The 22,011-nt window shown below is 39.4% G+C and overlaps 1 protein-coding gene across 1 annotated transcript in view; it reads left to right on the top strand.

The window, feature by feature from the left end:
- Positions 1-13,345, top strand: part of tgfbi (transforming growth factor, beta-induced) — a 60,661-nt gene extending 47,316 nt beyond the window's left edge. Inside the window, exons 11-17 of the mRNA XM_060837254.1 lie at positions 52-188; positions 1,420-1,550; positions 4,372-4,487; positions 4,645-4,747; positions 5,282-5,361; positions 9,597-9,621; positions 9,753-13,345. Of these exons, the coding sequence (XP_060693237.1) occupies positions 52-188; positions 1,420-1,550; positions 4,372-4,487; positions 4,645-4,747; positions 5,282-5,361; positions 9,597-9,621; positions 9,753-9,787 (627 nt within the window). The 3' untranslated portion in view covers positions 9,788-13,345. The remainder of the gene's footprint in view (positions 1-51; positions 189-1,419; positions 1,551-4,371; positions 4,488-4,644; positions 4,748-5,281; positions 5,362-9,596; positions 9,622-9,752) is intronic.
- Positions 13,346-22,011: the final 8,666 nt, after the last annotated feature.

Here is a 22,011-nt window from a genome sequence, read left to right as displayed (position 1 = left end):
TTGAATTAAGAAAATGTCTTCTGATGCATCAAATACTCTCGTCTCTTTAAGGCTTTATGCGTTGAAAACTCATGTATTGCTGCACATGACAGAAGAGGGAGATATGGTTCAATGATGATAATGGACAAAATACTGACTCCTCCAGCTGGTACAATTATGGACATTCTGAAAGCTGATGATCGCTTCAGGTATAGAGCAATTAAGCCAAAGCTGCTTTTTTCCTACAGCAGTGAATGTGCATCTGCAACTTGAGTACCTTCTGCAAATAGAAGAATACAGGAAGGCTTTTGAAAAATCCTGAAATAATACAATGCATGTCGCACACACATACTGATCCCCGAGTGGTAGGATCTGTCTCATGCTAATCCATATCTCCATGTAATGTGTTATGGTTATAACGTGATATTCAAGCACACATATTGCACTTCTGCTTTGAAACAGTGATCTTTTATTCCTCTGGCAATAAATCTTTATGTGCATTCATTGAAAAGCTTAACCCACAGAAACCACGTCATTTAAAACACACCAGGAAATCATCATGAGCTGAATTCCTCTTCTATAATCAGCAAGTAGCAGGGTTCATTGTAGAATAGTGGGAGCACAGATGCCTTGCTTCCTGCAGATGAGGTGGTTAGTTTATGGTTAATTTATTAATTCTCTTCGAAGTTTTGACATCCAGACCACAGAGTGTCATTACAACCTTGCTTTCCCAAAATGATCTTCCTCTCACATGCTTGTTTCATTTGCTCTCACCCACAGAGATTCTGACTACTCTATTATGGTTTTTGCTCCTATAACACTGCAGCCAACTCTTCAGAGGTTCAAACTTCTGTCTACTCTTTCCCTCTCTTCATGGCCTCAGTCTTCACCCCCATGCCGAAGACCCTGCAGTGGAAGAGAATACAAGGGCTGATAGTTCTCCTGCACAGTGCTCTTCACCACCCTCGCCATCTATTGGCAAAGACCCCAGTACACTAATGAGCCACATGAATGACAAAGGAATGGAAAATCAAGTAGTGAGCCGTTCCAATAATCATTCTGGATCTTGGTCAATTACACAATGACAATGATGGGAGATTTAGGAATAGATAAACTGTTCAATCTCCCAATAACATACAGCATATAGGAACAGTTGGCATAGAGAAAGTGGTCTCTTGTAGTGCAATGGTAGTGTCCCTACCTCTGGACAGGAGATATGTGTTCAAGTCTTGAGGTATGTAATGTCATCTCTGACTATGTTGATTAGAAATTATCTGTATTAAACAGAAACAGAGGAGATAACACCAAGAAAAAAAAATTAACAAGATAAAGTGTGCATTTTATGTTGCTAATTCCATTAGTGAATTAAATAAAGAATTAAGAAAAAAAATCTGTCAATTAGAATATTTTACTGAATACATTTTTAAAAAATTGTTGCAGTATGTTTGTCGGAGCCATCCAGACAGCAGGACTGACTGAAAATCTCAACAGGCCCGGTGCATTTACAATCTTTGCACCCACCAATGAGGCTATCCTGGCTCTACCAAGCAGGGAACAGAACAGAATCATGGGTAAAACTGACAGCATCTCATCTCACTTTGAAACTGGAATATTGGGCAGACTCCTTAACACTATTTAGAAGGTTTTGTGGTGCTGACAGCTAGTTAGCTTACCTGTTCACAATTTGCAAACCAATTAACCATCAGATTTTCTGAAGTAGATGGATTAGCACTTTTCCCCAGTAAATTCATCACCAGATTCACCACCATGAGTATGCGTAGTCTGACGTTTATCATTTTCATTCCAAGTAAATTTCTTGCTGAATAATACAAATTTCTAAACAACAAGTTGAGGAAAATTGCACCCACTTTTTGGAAATGGACAACCCACTGAAGATTATCCAGTAATAGACTGTATGTTGGGAAGCCTGCAACTGTATGCTACTTCTTAGTTTAAAGGTTTTGAGTAATGATATTGCTTTAAATAATGTATATTATCACATTCTGTTAATTTAATCACATGAAGCTATACAGGACTATGTACTTTAGGTGTGTGATTATATTTTGCTGTGATGACCAAGGGAAGCTTTTTTGACACTGTACCTCATCAGTAACATTATGCTACATGATTTGGAAAGCTGGATATAAATTTTTAAGTGTATCAATGCTTGTATCATCTTTCTCACCGAATGTATCTTAGCAATCAGCATCCTTTCAGAGCCAGTTTGACAGTGACCAAGAAACTTAGCAGCAAGTTATGTGAATTTGAGGGATGGTTATATTTTCAGGAATTTCAGCCTTTTGACTATTTGTCCTGGTTTCTCTAATTCAGTATTATATTGTGTTCCCTTGTAGCTTAATGCATGAAATAAGTGCCAAGCAACATCATATCATATAAGTGGCAGGCAATAGTTTTTCTAATAAGCCTAATCATTTTTCCATTACAATTAATGATATTGCAATTAAGTTAACTTCATACCTTTGTGTAATTTGACGTTCAATATTGCAGAGAGGAAGCTGAGAAGAGAGTGGGTCTGAACCCAGTCTTCATTAAAATAAGATCTGTGGAAGTTCTACTGATAAAGATCATAGCCTGTGGCATAGTTGGAGGACAGTGACATATTTCTGAGGACAGCCATAGAGTCGTAGAGTCATACAGCATGGAACCAGACCCTTCAGTCCAACCAGTCCATGCTGACCATAATCCCAAACTAAACTAATCCCACCTGTCTGTGCTTGGTCCATATCATTCCAAACATTTCTTATTCATTAACTTATCCAAATGTCTTTTAAATGTCTTTGTACCCCATATATGGAGTCCTCTGGAAGTGCACTCCAAATATGAACTACTCTCTGTGTGAGTGTCTATATTCTCAAGCCTATTCAGAATCTTGTATGTTCATTGAGAACACCTCTGATTATACAGCAATAGAGTCACTGAGCTGTACAGCACGGAACCTTGTCAAATGCTTTACTGAAGTTCACTTTGAAGAGCATTCACCATAAGCCTTTGCAAATGACAGAATCAAAGGCTTTCACTTATTACTCAAAATCAACTCTGCTGGGCAGGATGTGCAGGCAAATGGTGATACCGATTATCAAAGCAGCATACTCCGATCTCAATCATGACAGGAGGTGCTGAGAAGGATAGAATAAATGCTTTGGGATGTGCTCAAACCTCCCCACCAACTCATGGATTGTGACAAATGAAATTGGAGCAAGGTTATTTGGTAAATCATTGAATACATTAAGAAACTTTGTTGACATTTTGCAGCGGCAAAGTTGAGACCTTGGAGAGTGTCCACAAACACTTCATCCACACAATTGTTCTTGCACCACCGGTGCAGATTACACAGGACTGAGCAACCATCTCAGAACTCCTTGAACCAAAGTGAATGCAAGTTATCCTCAACCTCAACAGAGTGCCTTTGAAAAGGCAAGTGTTTTCATTGCTGATTGTCACACCACAGAAACCCTTGGTATTATCATTGACCAGGCATTCAGTTGAAAAGACCACATAAATGCTGAAGTTATTACATCTGGCCGGAGGCATACGAGTGTGCTTTTAACACCACACACTTTTGCAACATCTTGAGGTAAAAGATCAGAAATGAACTGGGATACTCTCTTCTCCCATGGATCGATGTAGCTCCCAACAATGTTTAACAAGCTTCAAGCAAAATTGTCCACTTGATTAGCACTTCATTAAATAATCTCTGCATCCACTGCAGTCACAGTGGGGTGGCTACAGGTAGGATATTAGCCAAAGCTTTTCTGACAATATTTATGTACACAGGACCTCCACCCCCTCAAGGACATGTATCAGTTTAATTCAGTTCAAGAAGAGGGCCAACCTTCCACTGCAATAAATCCAATGCTTGCAATTAATGTCCACAACATAAGAATGGTTTTAAAAAAGCTGACAGCAAATGGCAGGATTTTACTTTTGAAGGAAGGAATTTCTACTAGAAGTTGCTGGAGTATAGCCAGGCACTGCAGAAGATACCAGAATAGATTATCAAAAGAATGTTTCTGTCCCATCTAACATAACATAAATTGAATTTGCATCAAATGTCACAACAACATTCAACCGTGGCAATGAAATACACCAGATTTTCTTCCATTAATTGCTCAATGTGTAACTATAAACATATAATCTATATTCATAACAAGTGGATTTACACTGGATGATTGATTGTCATCTTTATTCAATCAAACATATACATCTTTTTAAAAGCTGTGGAAATGGATGAACTGTTAGTTTTGAATTTGTAGCAACAATTCTTCTCAACTGACATGGCATTAATTAAAATAAGCATTTCTTGGTTGAGCAAACCCGATTGTTAATTCCTTGGATTACTTAGTTGTTTCTTCACTTCTCTTTTTCCATCAGGTGACCCAAGTTTGCTGAAATACCATATTGCTGAACAAATCTTGGTTAGTGGTGGTGCTGCCAGTCAGATGGTGCTGTTGAAAACCCTGCATGGCGCTAAGCTGGAAATCGGAACAGTAAGATTTTTCTATTCACTTGTGGAATGAGGGAACTTCTGGCTGGGTCAGCATTTATTCAGTATAACACACTCAGTTTCTTATCATTTCCATGCTGTCATTACATCACTTAGATTGATACTCTGAATAAACAGAATTATCATGTGGTCTCTTTCAGAAAAGAAATGTTCTCAACGTAAACAAAACTCCAGTTATAGATTCTGACCTGATGGCAACTAATGGTGTGATCCATGCTGTTAACAAGGTTCTGCAGCCTATTGGTAAGGAGTGGTTTGCATATGAACAAAAATTCACAACATATCATGCTATGTAATGAAAGAATGATGTACAGTACAAATGCAGTGATACATTTTGCAGATTAAACTGGACAGGCAAGTAATTTGAAAAGAAAAGTACCTTATTAAGCTTTATTTTAATACTGTCTGATTTCTAGCTTTTTCCAAGTTAGAGAATTGAAACATACATGCACTTCCACACATGTCTCAATAACATATTTCAGCTGAAACAAACATCAATACAAAGTATATTGGAAGTCTGAATTAAAAGCAGAACATGTAGAAAGGTAGCTAGATTATTATTGGCACAACACTTCTGGCATCTTATTAAAGTAAAAAACAGCACAAGTTTCACATCAGTGGATATAGATGTGTGGATTTGTCTGAAACTACTGATACGTGATTATTTTAGACCTAATGAATTGAAAAGCTAGAATTAAACAGCCAGATTTAATTCACACAGTTTACTGCTATATGCGCCATGGTGCTCTTAACAGAATATTTTGTTTCACTTATCAGCTACAAGACAATCAGAAAACCGAAATGGCATGGAGATCAGTAGTGAAGATATCCTTCGCTTTGGAGTCAGCCCAGCTAAGGTCTGATACAGTTAAAATTGTCGACTGACTAAAATATGAAATAATTGTGATTTTAAAAAGTCAATGATTTATGGTTTTGTACCGCATCTGGATCCTATTTAAATCCGTCTTCATTATAATGGGCAGCTCCAACTGCTTACCGAATGGAAATGTTTTTTGACCAACAGGATTAATTACTTAAATAAATTGCCTTTTATGTAAGGAATGGAGCACTTAAATCACAAATTGTTTTTGTAAGAGATTTTTTGAAGTGATTCCAATGTATTGAATGTCTGCTATATATTATGAAGGTTTCTTCTCCATAAGAGTGACTATAATTTTACTCTTCCAGGTTTCTGTAAAACTTACACTATAATACAAACTATACTGAGGCAATGCATTTGTGTCTGGTATAAACTATTCCTCTCTCTTCACAGACTCTGGCAAATAATTTCTGATGTCAGTGCTACAAAGAGACCTATGAGTCCTTGTTGATAAGCCACTAAAAGCTAAACTAGGTCCAGCAAACTTGGCTAGACTGCAATTGGAGTACTGTGTTCAGTTTGATCTCCTTACCTGAGGAAAGATATTATTGGAGGAATGCAATAAAGGTTATCAAACTTGCTTTAAGAAGGGTGGGATTGTCCTGTGAGAAGAGATTGGGTTAACAGGACTTGTACTGTCTTGAGTTTTAAAGAATGAGATCTTATTGGTATTTAAAAATACTTAAAGGGATAGACAGACAGGGTAGGTGCAGACAAGATGTTTCCCCTAGTTGGGGAGTCTGGGGGATGGCAATTTATAAATAAGGGGAATGCTATGTAGGTCTTAATTGAGAATCTTTTTACTTAGAAGGCTGTAAACCTTTGGAATTCTCTGGAGCCAATGGGGACTTAGTCTTTTAGATTTCCAAATACCAATGGCATACAGGCTTAATGGAATTGGGTGTGCAGAAGAAATTGAGGTGTTCAAACAGCCACAATTGTATTGTATCATGGAGCAGGCTGAATAGCGTACTTTTGTTTCTATTTTCAGACAATCATAAATATCACTATCTTATTACATCACATAAATTTCCCAGATTTCCTGATTGTCGCATGATATGCTGAAAGAAATGATAATGGAGCATCAAAACTAAAATCAGAGATTTTTTTATTATTCAAGCAATGAATATTTTTCTGGCTTGCCAACAGTTATTGTCCACCTCTAATTGCCCTTCTTAGAATGGTGATGAGCCACCATCTTGAATGCTGCAGCTACTGGGGTACAGATATACTTCACATTTCTGGTAGGTAGGGAGTTCCTCAATTGGCCACTAATGGGGCTCAAAGTGCCGGCAAAGAAGAACTACCGTGTCCCTACCTGCCTTTGAGCTCACCACCTTCAGGAACAGATAATTCCACACAGCATTTCATGTCAATGATCTTCTAGCAGAATGTCACCTCGCTAGTTCTGGTGAAAAAACATGTAAGACCAATCTCAACCACTGCAACAATTTACATTTAAATAGCATGCTTAACACCCACCACATTTTCCCCTTCACTCTCCTTGCCAACTCAACTATTATACATCTTTACCTTACAGACCTTGTGATAGAAAATAAATTGTGTCGATTGATGTTGCTACTATTGAAAAGAAAAAACTCATTGGGATGAAAACATTCAATACATTGGAATTCCTTCAACAAATCCCTTACAAAAATAACTTTTCATTTAAGTGCTCAATTCCTTGTGCAAACAAACAATTTATTTAGGTAATTAACCCTGTATATCAACAAACATTTCCACTGTGTAAGCAGTTGGAGCTACCCAGTATAACATTGACATGAAAGACACATTATTGTGAAACTGACCATTTGAAAGATCAGTCATGCAGCATACATCTGTTCATGGTTGAGCAAAGTGATGAAAGTTGTCATCAACAGTGCTAGCAAGCAGCACCTGCTCAGTAAGAACCTTCTCACTGCTGCTCAGCTTGGGCTCTTCTAGGGATGCTCAGTTTCTGATTGATCCAAATAAGGGCAAAAGAGCTGAACTCCAGAAGTGAGTGCAAAAATTCGTGAAATTAAGGCAGCATTTGACCAAGTGTACCATCATGGAGCCCCTGCAAAACCAGAGTGCATGAGAACTGGGGGTAAACTGGCCACTGCCTGTGGAAAGACCTGCACTACATCCAGGCTGGGTTTGATCACTTGTGCTGCACAAGTACCAAGCAATGATCGTCTCCAACAACAGAGAATTATTTCCCCTTGATATTTAATGCCATTACTGTAGCTGAATTCCCCACTATTAGAATCCTGAGCATCACCATGGTCCAAAAACTGAACTGAGCCAGCCATGTAAATACTGTGGCAACAATTCCAGGTCTGAAGCTTGGAAGACTGCAGTGAATAACTCACCATGGGACTTCCTGGTACATGTCCACCAGGTCATAAGTGGGATGACATTTTCAGTACTTGCCTGAATGGAAACTGCTCTAATAACATTCATAAAGTTAAAAGTCATCCATGACAAAGCAGCTGTCTTGACTGACAATTCACACACTATCTTTAACATTCACTTGCTTCACCACTGATGTACAATGTCAGATATGAGTGCCATTTACAAGACGCACTGTGAAACTCACGAAAGCCCATTAGACAACAAATCTATCACCTATATCCTCTAGAAGGACAAGAGGGTTACATGTACATTATCTCCACCATCTCCAAGTTCTCCTCCAAGATACTTACAAACCTGACTTAAATTTATATTGTTATTCCTTCCCTGTCACTGGGTCAATGTCCTGGAACTCCATTCCTGATATCACGGTAAATTTATAGATACCCCCAAGGAGTACAACAATTCAAGAAGCATCTTCTCCTGGGCAATTAGGGATGGACAGTAAATGTTGGCCGAGACAGTAATGCCCACATTCCATGAATAAATAAAAATAATTAGTTTATGTACTTTTTACACACAAGCATGCATACTTTCATGAAAACATTGTGGAACTACCTCTCCAGGAGATTGCCTTACCTCCCCAAAATTGTCTTAGGAACAGATCCGAAGGTGAACCTTAATTCTCCAAAAGATACACTGGGTTATCCAAAAAAAAAGCTGAGAACAGGCTTGTTCTTACCTGCTCCACTGTCTAAACTCCAGATTCCAGACACCAAGGATTCCACAATCTTATTTATGAGGAAGTAGCTGAGCATTTTAATGGCCAACTGCTTCTGGCAACCAGGTGTGCATGAATTACACGCTGTCCCGACAAATGTGAGAGGCACCAGGTTCAGAGGTGAAGATTCTCTGCTTTTGAATATAAGGGCCTAATTGTTTAACTGGTCTCTGAGGCATCGAAGGCAGAAGTGAACAAATGGGTAAGCAGTTATATACATATTGTGGCAGACGTAGAAATAAAGGCAAGCTAGTTATAGATTGGAAAGTTCACTTGTAAGTGACTTAGGGCAGAGTTTTCTATCAGTGACTACAGAAGTAAAAACTTTGAAGGGAGTAGCAGTTATAAGTCAAGAACAATGCACAGAAGTGAACAAAGGTGATCTTATCTGTGATTGATACTATAAAAACCATGATGCCCCAAGCTAAAGACGCTGTTTGAGAATATCTGTAGGAAAGTCGAAATTGTGAAAGGGATAAAGAGAATAGAAAAGCAGTGAAACTGACATAATGGAGATTGGAATCACTGAGAATGAGAAGTTATTCCAAAAAAGCAAAGGCTGACCGTGTAGAATATTTTGGGGAGAAACTCTTAGTGGGTCACAGGGAAGCTTCACTGTCTATTAACAAGTCACAGTAGATTGTCAAGATTCACCAGAAATCAATATACAGGCTTATTCAGGTTCTTTCATATGATCAAATTCTATGTATAATAAAAGCAATTTCTTCTATTTCTTTAATGAGTAGGTGTTGAGCCAGTGTTATAATCACTAGGCTATTAATCCAGGGACTCAGGAAATGTTCTGGTACCGGGTTTGAATCCTGCTACAGCAGATAGTGGAATCTGCATTCAATAGTAACCTGGAGTTAAGAGTCTAATGATGAGCGTGAAACCATTGCTGATTGTCAGGAAAAATACATCTGGTTCACTGATGTCCTTTTAAGGACAGCAACTGCCATCATTACCTGGTGTGGTCTACATGCGACTCCAGACCCACAACAATGAGGTCTTAAGAGCCCTTGGTAGCAGTTAAGAATGGGCAATAAATATAGATTTTAAAAAATGTTGAAGACTGATGACTTTTTTTTGTGTTATAGATTCCAAGTCCTAGGCTACGAAAAGGTATGTACTACATCCTGAAATATTTATCTTACATTAACTTTTGAAATAGTAATAAATTTCACAGCACAATGAGGTGATTTATTATTGAATGTGTTATCAGTGAAATAATACTGTTTCATTTCAAATTGCAGTTACCAGAGATGCCAATCTGCAAAAAAGCAAGTAATGTGCAAAGCAGCCAAGTTGATCATTGCAAGAACTTTTTTCAGGAACTCTGAATTCTGTGACTCATCTTTTTTCCACTTGAATGTTCATATCTCATAGCATGTCATTTATTCACTATGATGTCATATTACTTGCTTGTTTGTACATTTTTCAGATTGGTTTTGAAACTTAAATACTATGTTTTTAACAGGACACTCGAGATTGCATTTTGCATAATTTTTAATGAAATGCAGAGTGTGAGGTGTCTAGGTTGAAGCAACAACTAGTCTACCAGAGCAGTTTGCAGATTTGAAATGCAGAGCATGTGTGGCTATGTTTGTGTGTATATTAGTACTTGTATGCATCAGTAAATGTGTGCATGTGCCTGAATGTGTAGATGTGTGTTTGTGCATACCCGAATTGTGTATGTATTTGCATGTGTGCTTATGTGACATTGTATATTTATAGTTGAGTCACTGCAAGCCTATGCACGTACCACTCAGCAAAATGCTTCTGTGGAATTGTCTTAATTTCTGGTTTGCTTGTTATGAATATAACCCAACATTTAACCAAAAAGGGATGTTAACTGCAATACTACATATTTTTGTTTCCATTTAATTTTTAGTTTTATTTGCTTCAATATACACATGCTAGTTTGTGTTGATGGACCTGAATGTTTCATATTGGTGTTAAAATATTTGCATGTCGCAAGTTGCAATCTGCTTTTGTGCTATTGTGCTTGAACTTTGGTAAGGGTCATTTTATATACATTATTTCCAAGCAGGTTAGAAATCCTTTTTTAATAATATATTTATCTTCAAAAATTTTCAGAAATATGTTATGTAATATTTTCATAAATCATTTCTCTGAAGCAATTTGCAGCTGCAATAAAATGTTCATTTTTTAAAAGACTTTTTTAATTAATTAACGACAGCAGCAGCATAACCTTGATACCAACACTGTTAAATTGGTTAAATTTTCAAATGAATTTTTAACAAATGTCTGTTACATTGTTCTTTGTTTTAGATGTTTAAATGACCTCTGTAGGTACATGTCCACACATACTTTAAATTCTTCAAATTCTAAGATCTAGAGCAAACCCAGCAGAATGAAAATAATTCTGCCTATACACCAATCACTCCTTCACTTCAGGTGCAATTATACTTGTGCACTAGTGTCACACTATTATCTATTCTGCAAGGTTTCCAATCCACAACCATATGCATGAATTTAAAGGGAAGAAGACCTCATAAAATTTACACTTTAAAATATTGTCCTGCATTTTACCACAAAAGAATTCCAAATTGCAGAGAAGGTAATATAATCTTGACTAAAGTCCCCATTAAACCTTTGGAGTCTGTCATTTTTGGATTTATTCCTCTGTTTGAATGCTGTTGGTCAGCCATTAGCGTCAAACCGCATGTCCCATTAAAACCCTTTAGTTGTGGGAGGACGGTAAAATAGAGAACTCCAAGACTGAGCAAGACAGCAGATCAAGCTTGCAGAAAGTCAGGTGAATTCCTAATACTCCACATACTTACTTAAACTTGAAAGTTAAACAAGCTTAAATAGGTAGGTGTGCTTTTCATCCATTCATAGGTTACCTTGAAAATTGGAATAGAGAGGTGTTGGGCAATTGACTTGCAAGTCGCAATTGTTTGTCTTTTATCATCTTAGTCCAAGGGGGCCATGAATGTGGTCTTCCAAGAAGTCAGGCTGACTGTCATGACATTAGCTCATAAAGCCAATTAGCAGTGAAACAATGGTAAACTTTTCCCTAAGACAAGACAAAAAAAATGGTTCAGATACCAGAAATCTGCACGTGTGGGAAGAGAAATAGTTAGTGAGCAAAGTTTTACAATCTGCTGCTGGCAGGTTTGAAGACAAAAAGGGTAACCTGTAAAATTCTATAGATGATCTCCATAATCCTCCCACCTGACTACAATTGTATGGAAGGAAAGAGAGGCCCTGTCACCCTCCCCCCAACTGAGGCCTATAATTGGCCACTTAAGGACCACTTCCCATCAGACCTCAATTTTGAGACTTGTGGAACAAATTCAATTATAGGGAGGATTTCTATCATGTCACCTCTCTTGGGCTTGTACGGAAGAAGGAGCTGAGTGTTCCTCAAGGGTCTCTTTCCAGTTTGATCTCCATTCTCAACCCCCAGAAGATCTCCACAGCTTCTCTATCATGAGGTCCACTTTCCCAACTCTCCAAATTGCAGTTCTGTGCCCTGACATCCCCACATCTTGCCTGGTCCTGACTCTGGAACTTAGTGAAAGTGAGGACTGCAGATGCTCAAGATCAGAGTCATTGAAGTGTGGAGTTGGAAAAGCACAGCCAGTCAGGCAGCATCCGAGGTGCAGGAGCGTGGATATTTCGACAATGAGCTCTTCATCAAGAAACTCCTGATGAAGAGGTCCCGCTTGAAACATTGACTCTCCTGTTTCTCGCATGTTGCCTGACCGGCTGTGCTTTTCCAGCACCATTCTGACCTAAATTCTGGTTTCCAGCATCTGCAATCCTCACTTTTGCCTAGCCTTTTCTGGGTGCTCTGTAAAACCGTAGCATGCTCTTTTTCTTTTGAGTATTGTAGTGGCTTTTCCAAGGTGGCATTTCTGCATCATAGAACATTACAGCACACTACACTCAAACCCATCTAGTCTATTAGCCTGTATCTCAGTATTCTCCTCAACGATATTGTCTTTTTCATGGCTAAAAATATTCACTTAGCGCTTCTCCTATCTCCTCGGACTACAAACATAACTTTCCACTACTGTCCTTGACTGGCCCTAATCTTACTCTAGACATTTAATTCCTGACATACCTATATCAGTAGCAGAACACTTCTTATTCATTGAGGGTGCACAGAAGAGTCGCTAGCTCTCTCCAAAACTCAATTTTTCATACATTATTGTGTCACCAATCAAATCCTAGCCTGCTTTCCAAACCTTGACTTACAATCTTCCCCATTTTTGCCTATGGCCCATTTAAAATGTTAACATTTTTACGCAATGTCACAAAGTAACTACATAGAGGTGAACATCACTACTGAATCTGCATAATGTAGATTAGATTCCCCTAATTCCTGTGGAAACAGGCCCTTCAGCCCAACACACCTTCCAAAGAGTAACCCACCCAGACCCATTTCTCTCTGACTAATGCACCTAATGCTATGGGCAATTTAGCACGGCCAATCCACCTGACCTGCAGGAGGAAACCAGACCACCCAGAGGAAACCCACACACACACTGGGAGAATGTGCAAACTCCACACAGACAATCACCCAAGGCTGGAGTTGAACCTGGGTCCCTGGAGCTGAGAGATAATAGTGCTAACCACTGAGCCACCCTGCTGCCTGTGTAGATTTTAGACTTTATTATTACCTTCACATATTTACCTGATTATTTGACTTGCTCATCTCATTGATGTAAAAATTATTGTGAATTACTGCACATTATTAGCTCGCCATTTCAAGTACAATAATTCAACAAACTGGTCCTAATGGCAATGCTTTTTTATAAATTTGTCCTGTGGGAACAAAAATACTGTACCTAATAAAGAGATGTAGCCAAGATATTTAACAGTATGTTGTTTGCATTAAGTCAGTTTATTTGTCTATAATATCTTTTTGAGTAGTCGCAATAATAAAGACAGTATCCAACTACCTTAGCCACAATAACATTCCAACCAAAGATGCATTGGATGCCAGAAAAGTAGATATTACGACAGTTTGAAATGCAACCTGAAGAGAAATGGTATTGACATCAATATATAGAAGAAAACTTTGAAAGAGATCTGTTTGTTCTGAGCGTTGACAAGATTAAACAAGTTTGAACTGCCAAGGATAGGGATAAACATAGACAGGGGAAAGAATGTCAGTCTGCTATGACTACATCATCAGTTGGCTATCAGTTTTGTGGTGAATCATGTCTCACTGGGATTACAAAGTTAAAAATCATACAACACTACACTATAGTCCACCTGGTTTAATTGGAAACACACTAACTTTCGGAGCGCTGCTCTATCACCAGGCTCCGAAAACTAGTGTGCTTCCAATTAAACCTATTTGACTATAACCTGGTGTTGTGCGATTTTTAATTTTGTACATCCCAGTCCAACACCGGCATCTCCACACCCTCACTGGGATTGGTTTACAAATGTTTCTAATGCTCATCAAAGACCTGGCCAACTTTAAAATGTCTTTTCTGACATTTTTTTGGAGGGGTTTTGTTGAGAATTACAAGGAGCAGCAAAAGTCAAATTCTATCACGTATCCCTGGAAATTGTGCAGACTGCAATGTCCCCATATGAGGTAAAAACAATGACTGCAGATGCTGGAAACCAGATTCTGGATCAGTGGTGCTGGAAGAGCACAGCAGTTCAGGCAGCATCCAAAGTGCAGCGAAATCAACGTTTCGGGCAAAAGCCGTCCCCCATATCCCCCACTCCAATTATCCTTAATGTGTATTTTATTCAGAGACTCTGCAAAATGCTGTAATGAACATAGGAATTCAATGATTATCATTGTGAAATTTTTATTTTGTCCTATATTTGACCTGGGTTGGGATTTATTTGGTCCCAGTAAGAGGGTGAAACATTTATTTGCATGTTTTGTGGGTGTAAGGGTCATGATTTGTGACATTCCCTTGCTGTTTCTATTGAGCACAGCATAGAACATGGTCTTGGCTCTCCCATTCATTCCATGATAAAAGAGTGGGACTGAGCACACAGAAGAATTTCCTAGGAAATTTAATTTTATGCTGGAAATTCCTCAATGGCTGGAACCCTCTGAACATAAATCAGAGACTTCAGAGTGTTTTGATGGAATTAAGAAGAATAATTACTCAGAAAAAATTAAACTTTTAATTAACACCTGAGTGCCTTACATACTTACCTCGCAAACCCCAAGCTATTCACCTCCAGGACCAATTATACCCCTAAGACCCTGACACAACCACCTCCCAGGATCTGACTCCTCCCCCCACACCCCCCACCCTTGCACACTATTACCACTGGATTATACTGGACTGCAGTCAAGTCTGTCACCTCACCACAAGTGGCACAACATCCTCCCCCCTACCCCATTCTCCCCCCCACCACCAAGTTACTGGACCTGATTTCTCCCATCCATCCTAACTTACCTTCAACACTGCATTAATTACCTTGCACTCTGACACCCTTCCCACTTGGCTTTCTATCCAGATGGCACTATGCAGCTGGCAACCTACTTATCTGATACTCTTTCCTTCACTCATCAAGTATCTCTGCTGGGCATGCTACTCCCTTCACAGCCTGTGCCTTTCCCAGCTGACAATTTACTTACCTCGACCCCTGGCATCTCACCCACCTGGTACACTATTTACCAATATTTTACTCCCTGGCATCCTACCATTGACATCTAGCCCTATCCCAGTTGGCAGTCTACCCCTCTGGCAACTAACCCTGTCCCAATTTGCACTCTATCCTGCTGACATTCTACTGAACTGGCACCCTAACCTGGTATCCTGCCCTCTGCTTCTCTGGCATCTTACTTCTGGTGCCCTGACCCTTTCCCCGATTTTTTTGGCACCCTGACATCATATTTAGCTTATATATTTAACTTTTGATAGCAGCTGTCAAAGTGGCTACCATGACTTTGAAATATCAGAAGACAGCAGCTGACAACTGTGAAAAGGGAGCCAGGTTTACCATTCTCTGGCAATCTTTTACTATGAGACAGCTGTCAGCATGGAAGTACAGTTCTGCATTTCTGAGGGAGCCCTGGTCAGAATCCCCTGTCAGAAATGTGAAGCTCTGAAGCAGAGTATTGATCACTATTTGTTTCTGGTGTTGCTGGGATTACAGGAACTCTGCCACTCCGATTGGCGGGCAGCTATTAAAGGTAAGAATGTGAATAGGAGTATTGAAATAGCGGAGCAGACGCATTTTAGGGACACATATTGTGTGTGTATATGTGGCTCCCGTGCAGTGCTGATGGGGTGATGCACTATTTGAAATGTTATTTGGAGGAATGTACCTAAACATTGAGCGATGTGCATGGTGGTGTGAAATTTTGAAAAATACAGAGAGAATAAAAGCTCAGATGCTCAACTTTGAGAAGAAAAATTAACTTAAGATTTCAAAAGCTCACTAGTGAAGCATCTCACTAGTAACTGATAAACATCTTATTTCATGCATTTGCATTTCATTATTTGCTAATACAACCTTATTTCTATGCAGTGTACGAATCTCCAAGGCACCAGTGAGAAACTAAATGCGATTAATTTCCCAGGTTGAAAGTTTGAATTGCTACCTGGTAAATGAAGCTCACGAGAGGCTTCTTCATGCTTGGTGTTCACCTGCATTCACCAATATCCCATGGCAGGCTCCAAAGACAATGACCACTTCCAATCTTCTTCCATTGGAAATCAATATTGGCAAAACCCCAATCTCTCCACATCATCATGGCACATCTTCATTACTGCATTGAAGCTCACTAATATTTTACACTGTAATGCTGCTGTCAGGTTGCTCTGTACTCAGGGACATAGTCACTCCATCTCATGAATCTGCATGGGATTCATCCAGGGGCCCTTAGAATGATGTCTTAGTGCCCACTCATTTTGTGTTAACTTGGACACTCACGGAATTTTTTATTCAAGGCTTCATTCAGAACAAGCAGTCTCAATGTATTTCTGTCTTGCTTTGCTTGTAAGGGCAGATAGAAAGGCAGATAGCTTCTCATGGTTGCCAGTTCTGAACAGTCAAAAAGATGACCATAATGCTGGCACCAACTAGAAACAATGTCACACCTACTGCATATGCCTGTTACTTACATGTAAAGATATTGAATGTGCTTCTTAGGTCACGGGCTTAGTAGTAGTCGTTTAAGCCCTCGGTGTGATCAGGGTCCGGGGATCCTTGTCTTTCTAATTTATGTGTTCTGGGCCATAGTCAGTCCTGTGGTCAGGTCAGACTAGTGAAGGGAGTATGTTTAGGTCAGTCAGTGAGCTGTAGAGGAATTAGCCAGAGCAATGGGCCTTGCTCAGTTGGGGTAGTAAATTGCAAATGTTGGTTCTCACATGTTGGGGAAAGTCAGATTCTCAAGTAAGGGGATCGGTGACATTTTGCTGTGTGAGATTTATTGTGTACTTTATCTGAACTTTTATATGATTTACTTTAAGTTTGGGTTTTGAATTTTGTATCAGTAACATGTGACTTTTTTCTGTCACCGAGGTAAAGAGTTAAATTCAGAGTTTGTGGTCATGGTGATTTCTTTTCACATTTTGAAGGCCACTTTGGTAGCAGTTGTAGGGGCATGGAATGCACTACCTGCAGCAGTAGTAGACTCGCCAACTTTAAGGGCATTTAAATGGTCATTGGCTAGGCATTTGGACGAGAATGAAATAGTATAGGTTAGATGGGCTTCATCAGGTCGGCGCAACATCGAGGGCTGATGGGCCTGTACTGCGCTGTAATGTTCTTTGTTCAGTGTTCTAATGGGTTCTTGTTTATTTTAGGAATCAATGACCTAGCAAGGTAGACAATTGTACTTTGGATTTCAATTAGAAATATCTGAACTGCAAATTTCTTTATAGTTCAACGGAAACACCCATTGTTTAGAGGTAACACTGTTCTTTTATTTTTCTTCTGTTTTGGACAGTATGAAGTCTTTGCATGGAGATGCACATATATGGCAGTGCTCCTGAGCTGGGGAGATTCTGGTAAAATAGATTTCCTTTGTGGCAGAAGTTAGTGACTGACCCGTTCTGAAAGTATTCGGATAAAAACCTAAAGAGGACGTGAAACTGACGTCTTTAAGCTTAGGTGGATGGTAGTTCCAGGAATAAGCTATCAGAGGTTCCAATCTGAAAGTTAGAGTCACAGTTACCTTATACTTACCAAGATGTTAGAGATGGAATTTGGTATGAATGGTGTACAAGTGTTGCTGTTGGGCAATGTATAAGGAATGTTGATTTTATAAACTTCTAAAAATGTCTTTTAGGATTAATGGGATTTGATATTTATCATAACAATTGCAGAATTTGTGTTATGTGTAAATAGATTGTTTGTTCTATTTTATCTTCATTCCTTTTGCTTATTAAACTTATATTTTGTGGTTAAAACAAAATCTGCTTCACTGCATCTGTCTCAGTGAGAAAATATCTGATTAAACCAACACAAAAGCAAGTATGATTTATCAAGACAAATTTCAGACTGGGATCTGACATTTCCAGTAATAACATATGCTGGGATGCTCATAGCAGGAATGCAGAGGGAATAATAACTATGAAGGAACAACTCCAAACATAAGGATGGGATTTGATGTACAATAGGTCACTAATCTCTGAATGCAGTGTGTTATCCACCCCCATGTCCGCCACCTACAATCAGAACCCATCAACAGAGATATATTTCCCTCCCCACCCCATCTGCATTTATGTCAGTTTGATACCGGGCCAAGTAACTTGGGAGTGACCTCTCCTACCCTCAATCTACCTTTTGTTGTCGGCCTCCAGTCCGTGGCTTCTGAAGCGTCATGACTCATCTTTCCGCTGATCCTTCCTTTTGCCGAACGTCCTCCTTCCTGACTCTGCTGCTGTCCATATCCTGATGAAGGGCTTTTGCCTGAAATGTCAGTTCTCCTGCTCCTCAAATGCTGCCTGACTTGCTGTGCTTTTCCATTACCATACCCTCAACTGGAAACAGGCCCTTCGGCCCAACAAGTCCACACCGACCCGCTGAAGCGTATACCACCCAGACCCATACACCTACATTTACCCCTTCACCTAACACTACGGGCAATTTAGCATGGCCAATTCACCTAACCTGCACATTTTTGGATTGTGGGAGGAAACCGGAGCACCCGGAGGAAACCCACGCAGACACGGGGAGAATGTGCAAACTCCACACAGAGAGTCGCGTGAGGCAGGAATTGAACCTGGGTCTCTGGCGCTGTGAGGCAGCAGTGCTAACCACTGTGCCACCATGCCGCCCACCATATGCCCATCCTGAACACAGACTGGGAGTGTGGAAGTTGTTGGTGGTGCTAGGACCTTGGAGATGTAATTGCAGTGGATGGATTGATTACAATAGTCCAGCTTGGCATGTCTGCACTTTCAACAATCATCATGTTCAAGGAATGTTGCTGGGTCTACATCAATATGATGGTGAATCATCTTGAATAAGAGTATGTGGCAATACTTATTACTCTGATATTTTGTGTTTTACGCATTTAAATTACTTGCATTTGATTCTAGTCAGCTATAAATTTTATTTATACAAAAAGAGTGTAAATAGCCTTTAAAATAACTCATCAAGAGACCCACTGGTTCCTTAACTGCTGCAACAGGGATAGCACTATCTCCTGCAGGGCTATAAACAAAATCTAGTCGAAAATCTGTCACTGACTTCTCCCATTCATGGGAGCCTGCTGTGACAGAACACGTAACTTTTCTCAAATGTGAAACTGCATTCAACTTGCATAAATTTGCAAACAGGATATGGTTATCGCAGAATGTCAGGATGAAGTGTTGGATTTTACTTCACAGATAAATAGAAAGGTTTGTATAGTCTATGAATAATTGAAACTCATACAGCTGTATCCTCTCATGAGGTTTAGAATGAAACACAAATAACTAGAATGGTGCAGAATGCAAACATTTGTATACAATTAATGGGGTAAGGTTCCTAAACAGCAGCAAAACCATATCCCTAGTCTCAATAAATGGCAGACATTTTTGTAACAAAGTCATATTCTTATTTTGTTCTTTGTTTTATCATTTTGAGGTGTTTTTTAATGCCAAATTTCTTCCGTCAGGCCTAGTAAAATATCTGTTTTTTTGTGACAAATGCATAAACATCCCATCTAAAGGCTGAATTAAAAGTTCATCATTCATCATCTAACCCTCCATCAGTTTTGCTGAATTCATGTTGACAACCACAAGAAAGTGAGCAGATGTTTTGCTTTAAACTTTTGTTTAAACATTATTTTGTTGCAGTTTGTGCCCTTACAGAGTCTGTGGGGTTTGGAAAGGAATCTAGTCTCAGAGTCGAGTGTATGGTCCTGGAAAAGCGCAGCAGGTCAGGCAGCATCTGAGGAGCAGGAGAAACAACATTTCAGGCATAAGCCCCTCATCAGGACTGAGGCTCTACCCACCCTGGCTCACAAGACTCATTCCTGATGAAGGGCTTATGCCCGAAACGTCATTTTGCCTGCTCCTCAGATGCTGCCTGACCTGCTGCACTTTTCCAGCACCACACTTTCGACTCTGATTCCCAGCATCTGCAATCTTCACTTTCTCCTGATCTTCTAGTCTCAGGCTTGTCCTAATGGTTTCTAATTCATAATGGCAAACATGGGCTATCTGCAGAGCACCCCGTTTCCCAAATAACTGAAATAACTATCGCTACTTCAAAAAGAATAAATCAAATTTACTGCGGGTGTGTCAGAAATATTGTGCAAGAAGGAGGAGTGCCATTAGCCAAAGTAGCCCCTCTGTGTAATCTACCAGGAGGCAGCTTCTTACGCACAGCAGCTTTCTATCTTGTGACGTCTTTGCCAATGGCATTAACCTCATCTACCACTGTGTATTTATTTTTCTGGCAGAGTGTAAATCAAGGACATTTGGACTCTAGATACTTCCCGTCAGAATATGATGAAATAGTTACAAATACTAGTCCTGTCAATTTACCTTCCATTCATTTAAGTAAACATCCTCCAAGGATTAAGTTGCTGTGAGTCATTCATTGGTTAGAAAGTCGATATGGATACTCATGTCCTCAGTTTTCCCAGGCAATTCCCACTTTGAGGTCTTTATGCACAAAGGTATGTTCAGCATAAATTTACTTCATGGTGCTATGACACAGCAGTAAACCCTTCTGCTGATTAAACCAAATATCCAGAAAATCTCACTTCACCTTGTAATCTGTTAAAACATGAGTGAGAGAACACCCAAATACCATTTTTTTTAAAAAATCAATTTATTCTAAAAATGAACATTCAGCCAACAACTATTCACAACTCTAAGCACCCATTTCTCTTAACTCTTATTATCTACCTCCAACTCTACACCTATATACTGTTCCAATAAAACACTGAATAAAATTACATCAACTTAATTTCAAAACTACACAGCTGTTGTCTTCAGTGTCTTTTTTTCTTTCGACTGAAGATCTTCCTGGGTTGTCTTCTTTTTTACTGTTGATATGTTTCACGTGCAAAGGTACCTTTGATAGAGAATGTTCCCGAACTTCTTGGATCTATATTGATGGCTGTTGCTCTGTGTGCAACTTTCAAAATGCCTGCCTTTTTTATATAGGTGAAAGTGAGGACTGCAGATGCTGGAGATTAGAGTCAAGAGTGTGGTGCTAGAAAAGCACATCAGATCAAGCAGCATCCAAGGAGCAGGATAATCAACATTTCAGGGATAAGTCCTTCATCAGGAATGAGGCTTGCTGATAGGACAGAATGGGCTTGCTGATCTCCAGCAAGCTCTGTAAGAATAATAGGGTAGTTATGGTACGGGATTTTAACTTCCCAAACATCGACTGGAACTGCCATAGTGTTAAAGGTTTAGATGGAGAGAAATTTCTTAAGTGTGTACAAGACAATTTCTGATTCAGTATGTGGATGTACGTACTAGAGAAGGTGCAAAACTTGACCTACTCTTGGGAAATTAGGCAAGGTAGGTGGCTGAGGTGTCAGTGGGGGAGCACTTTGGGGCCAGCGACCATAATTCTATTCGTTTTAAAATAGTGATGGAAAAGGATAGACCAGATCTAAAAACTGAAGTTCTAAATTGGAGAAAGGCCAATTTTGACGGTATCAGGCAAGAACTTTCGAAAGCTGATTGGAGGCAGATGTTCGCAAGTAAAAGGACAGCTGGAAAATGGGAAGCCTTCAGAAATGAGATAACAAGAATCCAGGGAAAGTATATTCCATCAGGATGAAAGGGAAGGCTGGTAGGTATAGGGAATGCTGGATGACTAAAGAAATTGAGGGTTTGGTTAAGAAAAAAAGGAAGCATATGTCAGGTATAGACAGGATAGATCGAGTGAATCCTTAGAAGAGTATAAAGAAAGTAGGAGTACACTTAAGAGGGAAATCAGGAGGGCAAAATGGGGACATGAGATAGCTTTGACAAATAGAATTAAGGAAAATCCAAAGGGTTTTTACAAATATATTAAGAACAAAAGGGTAACTAGGGAGTGAATAGGGCCCCTCAAAGATCAGCAAGGCGGCCTTTGTGTAGAGCCACA

The sequence above is a fragment of the Hemiscyllium ocellatum genome, chromosome 16 (assembly GCF_020745735.1).
Source record: "Hemiscyllium ocellatum isolate sHemOce1 chromosome 16, sHemOce1.pat.X.cur, whole genome shotgun sequence".
Lineage (NCBI taxonomy): Eukaryota > Metazoa > Chordata > Chondrichthyes > Orectolobiformes > Hemiscylliidae > Hemiscyllium > Hemiscyllium ocellatum.
This window is presented reverse-complemented; position numbering and strand designations above follow the sequence as displayed.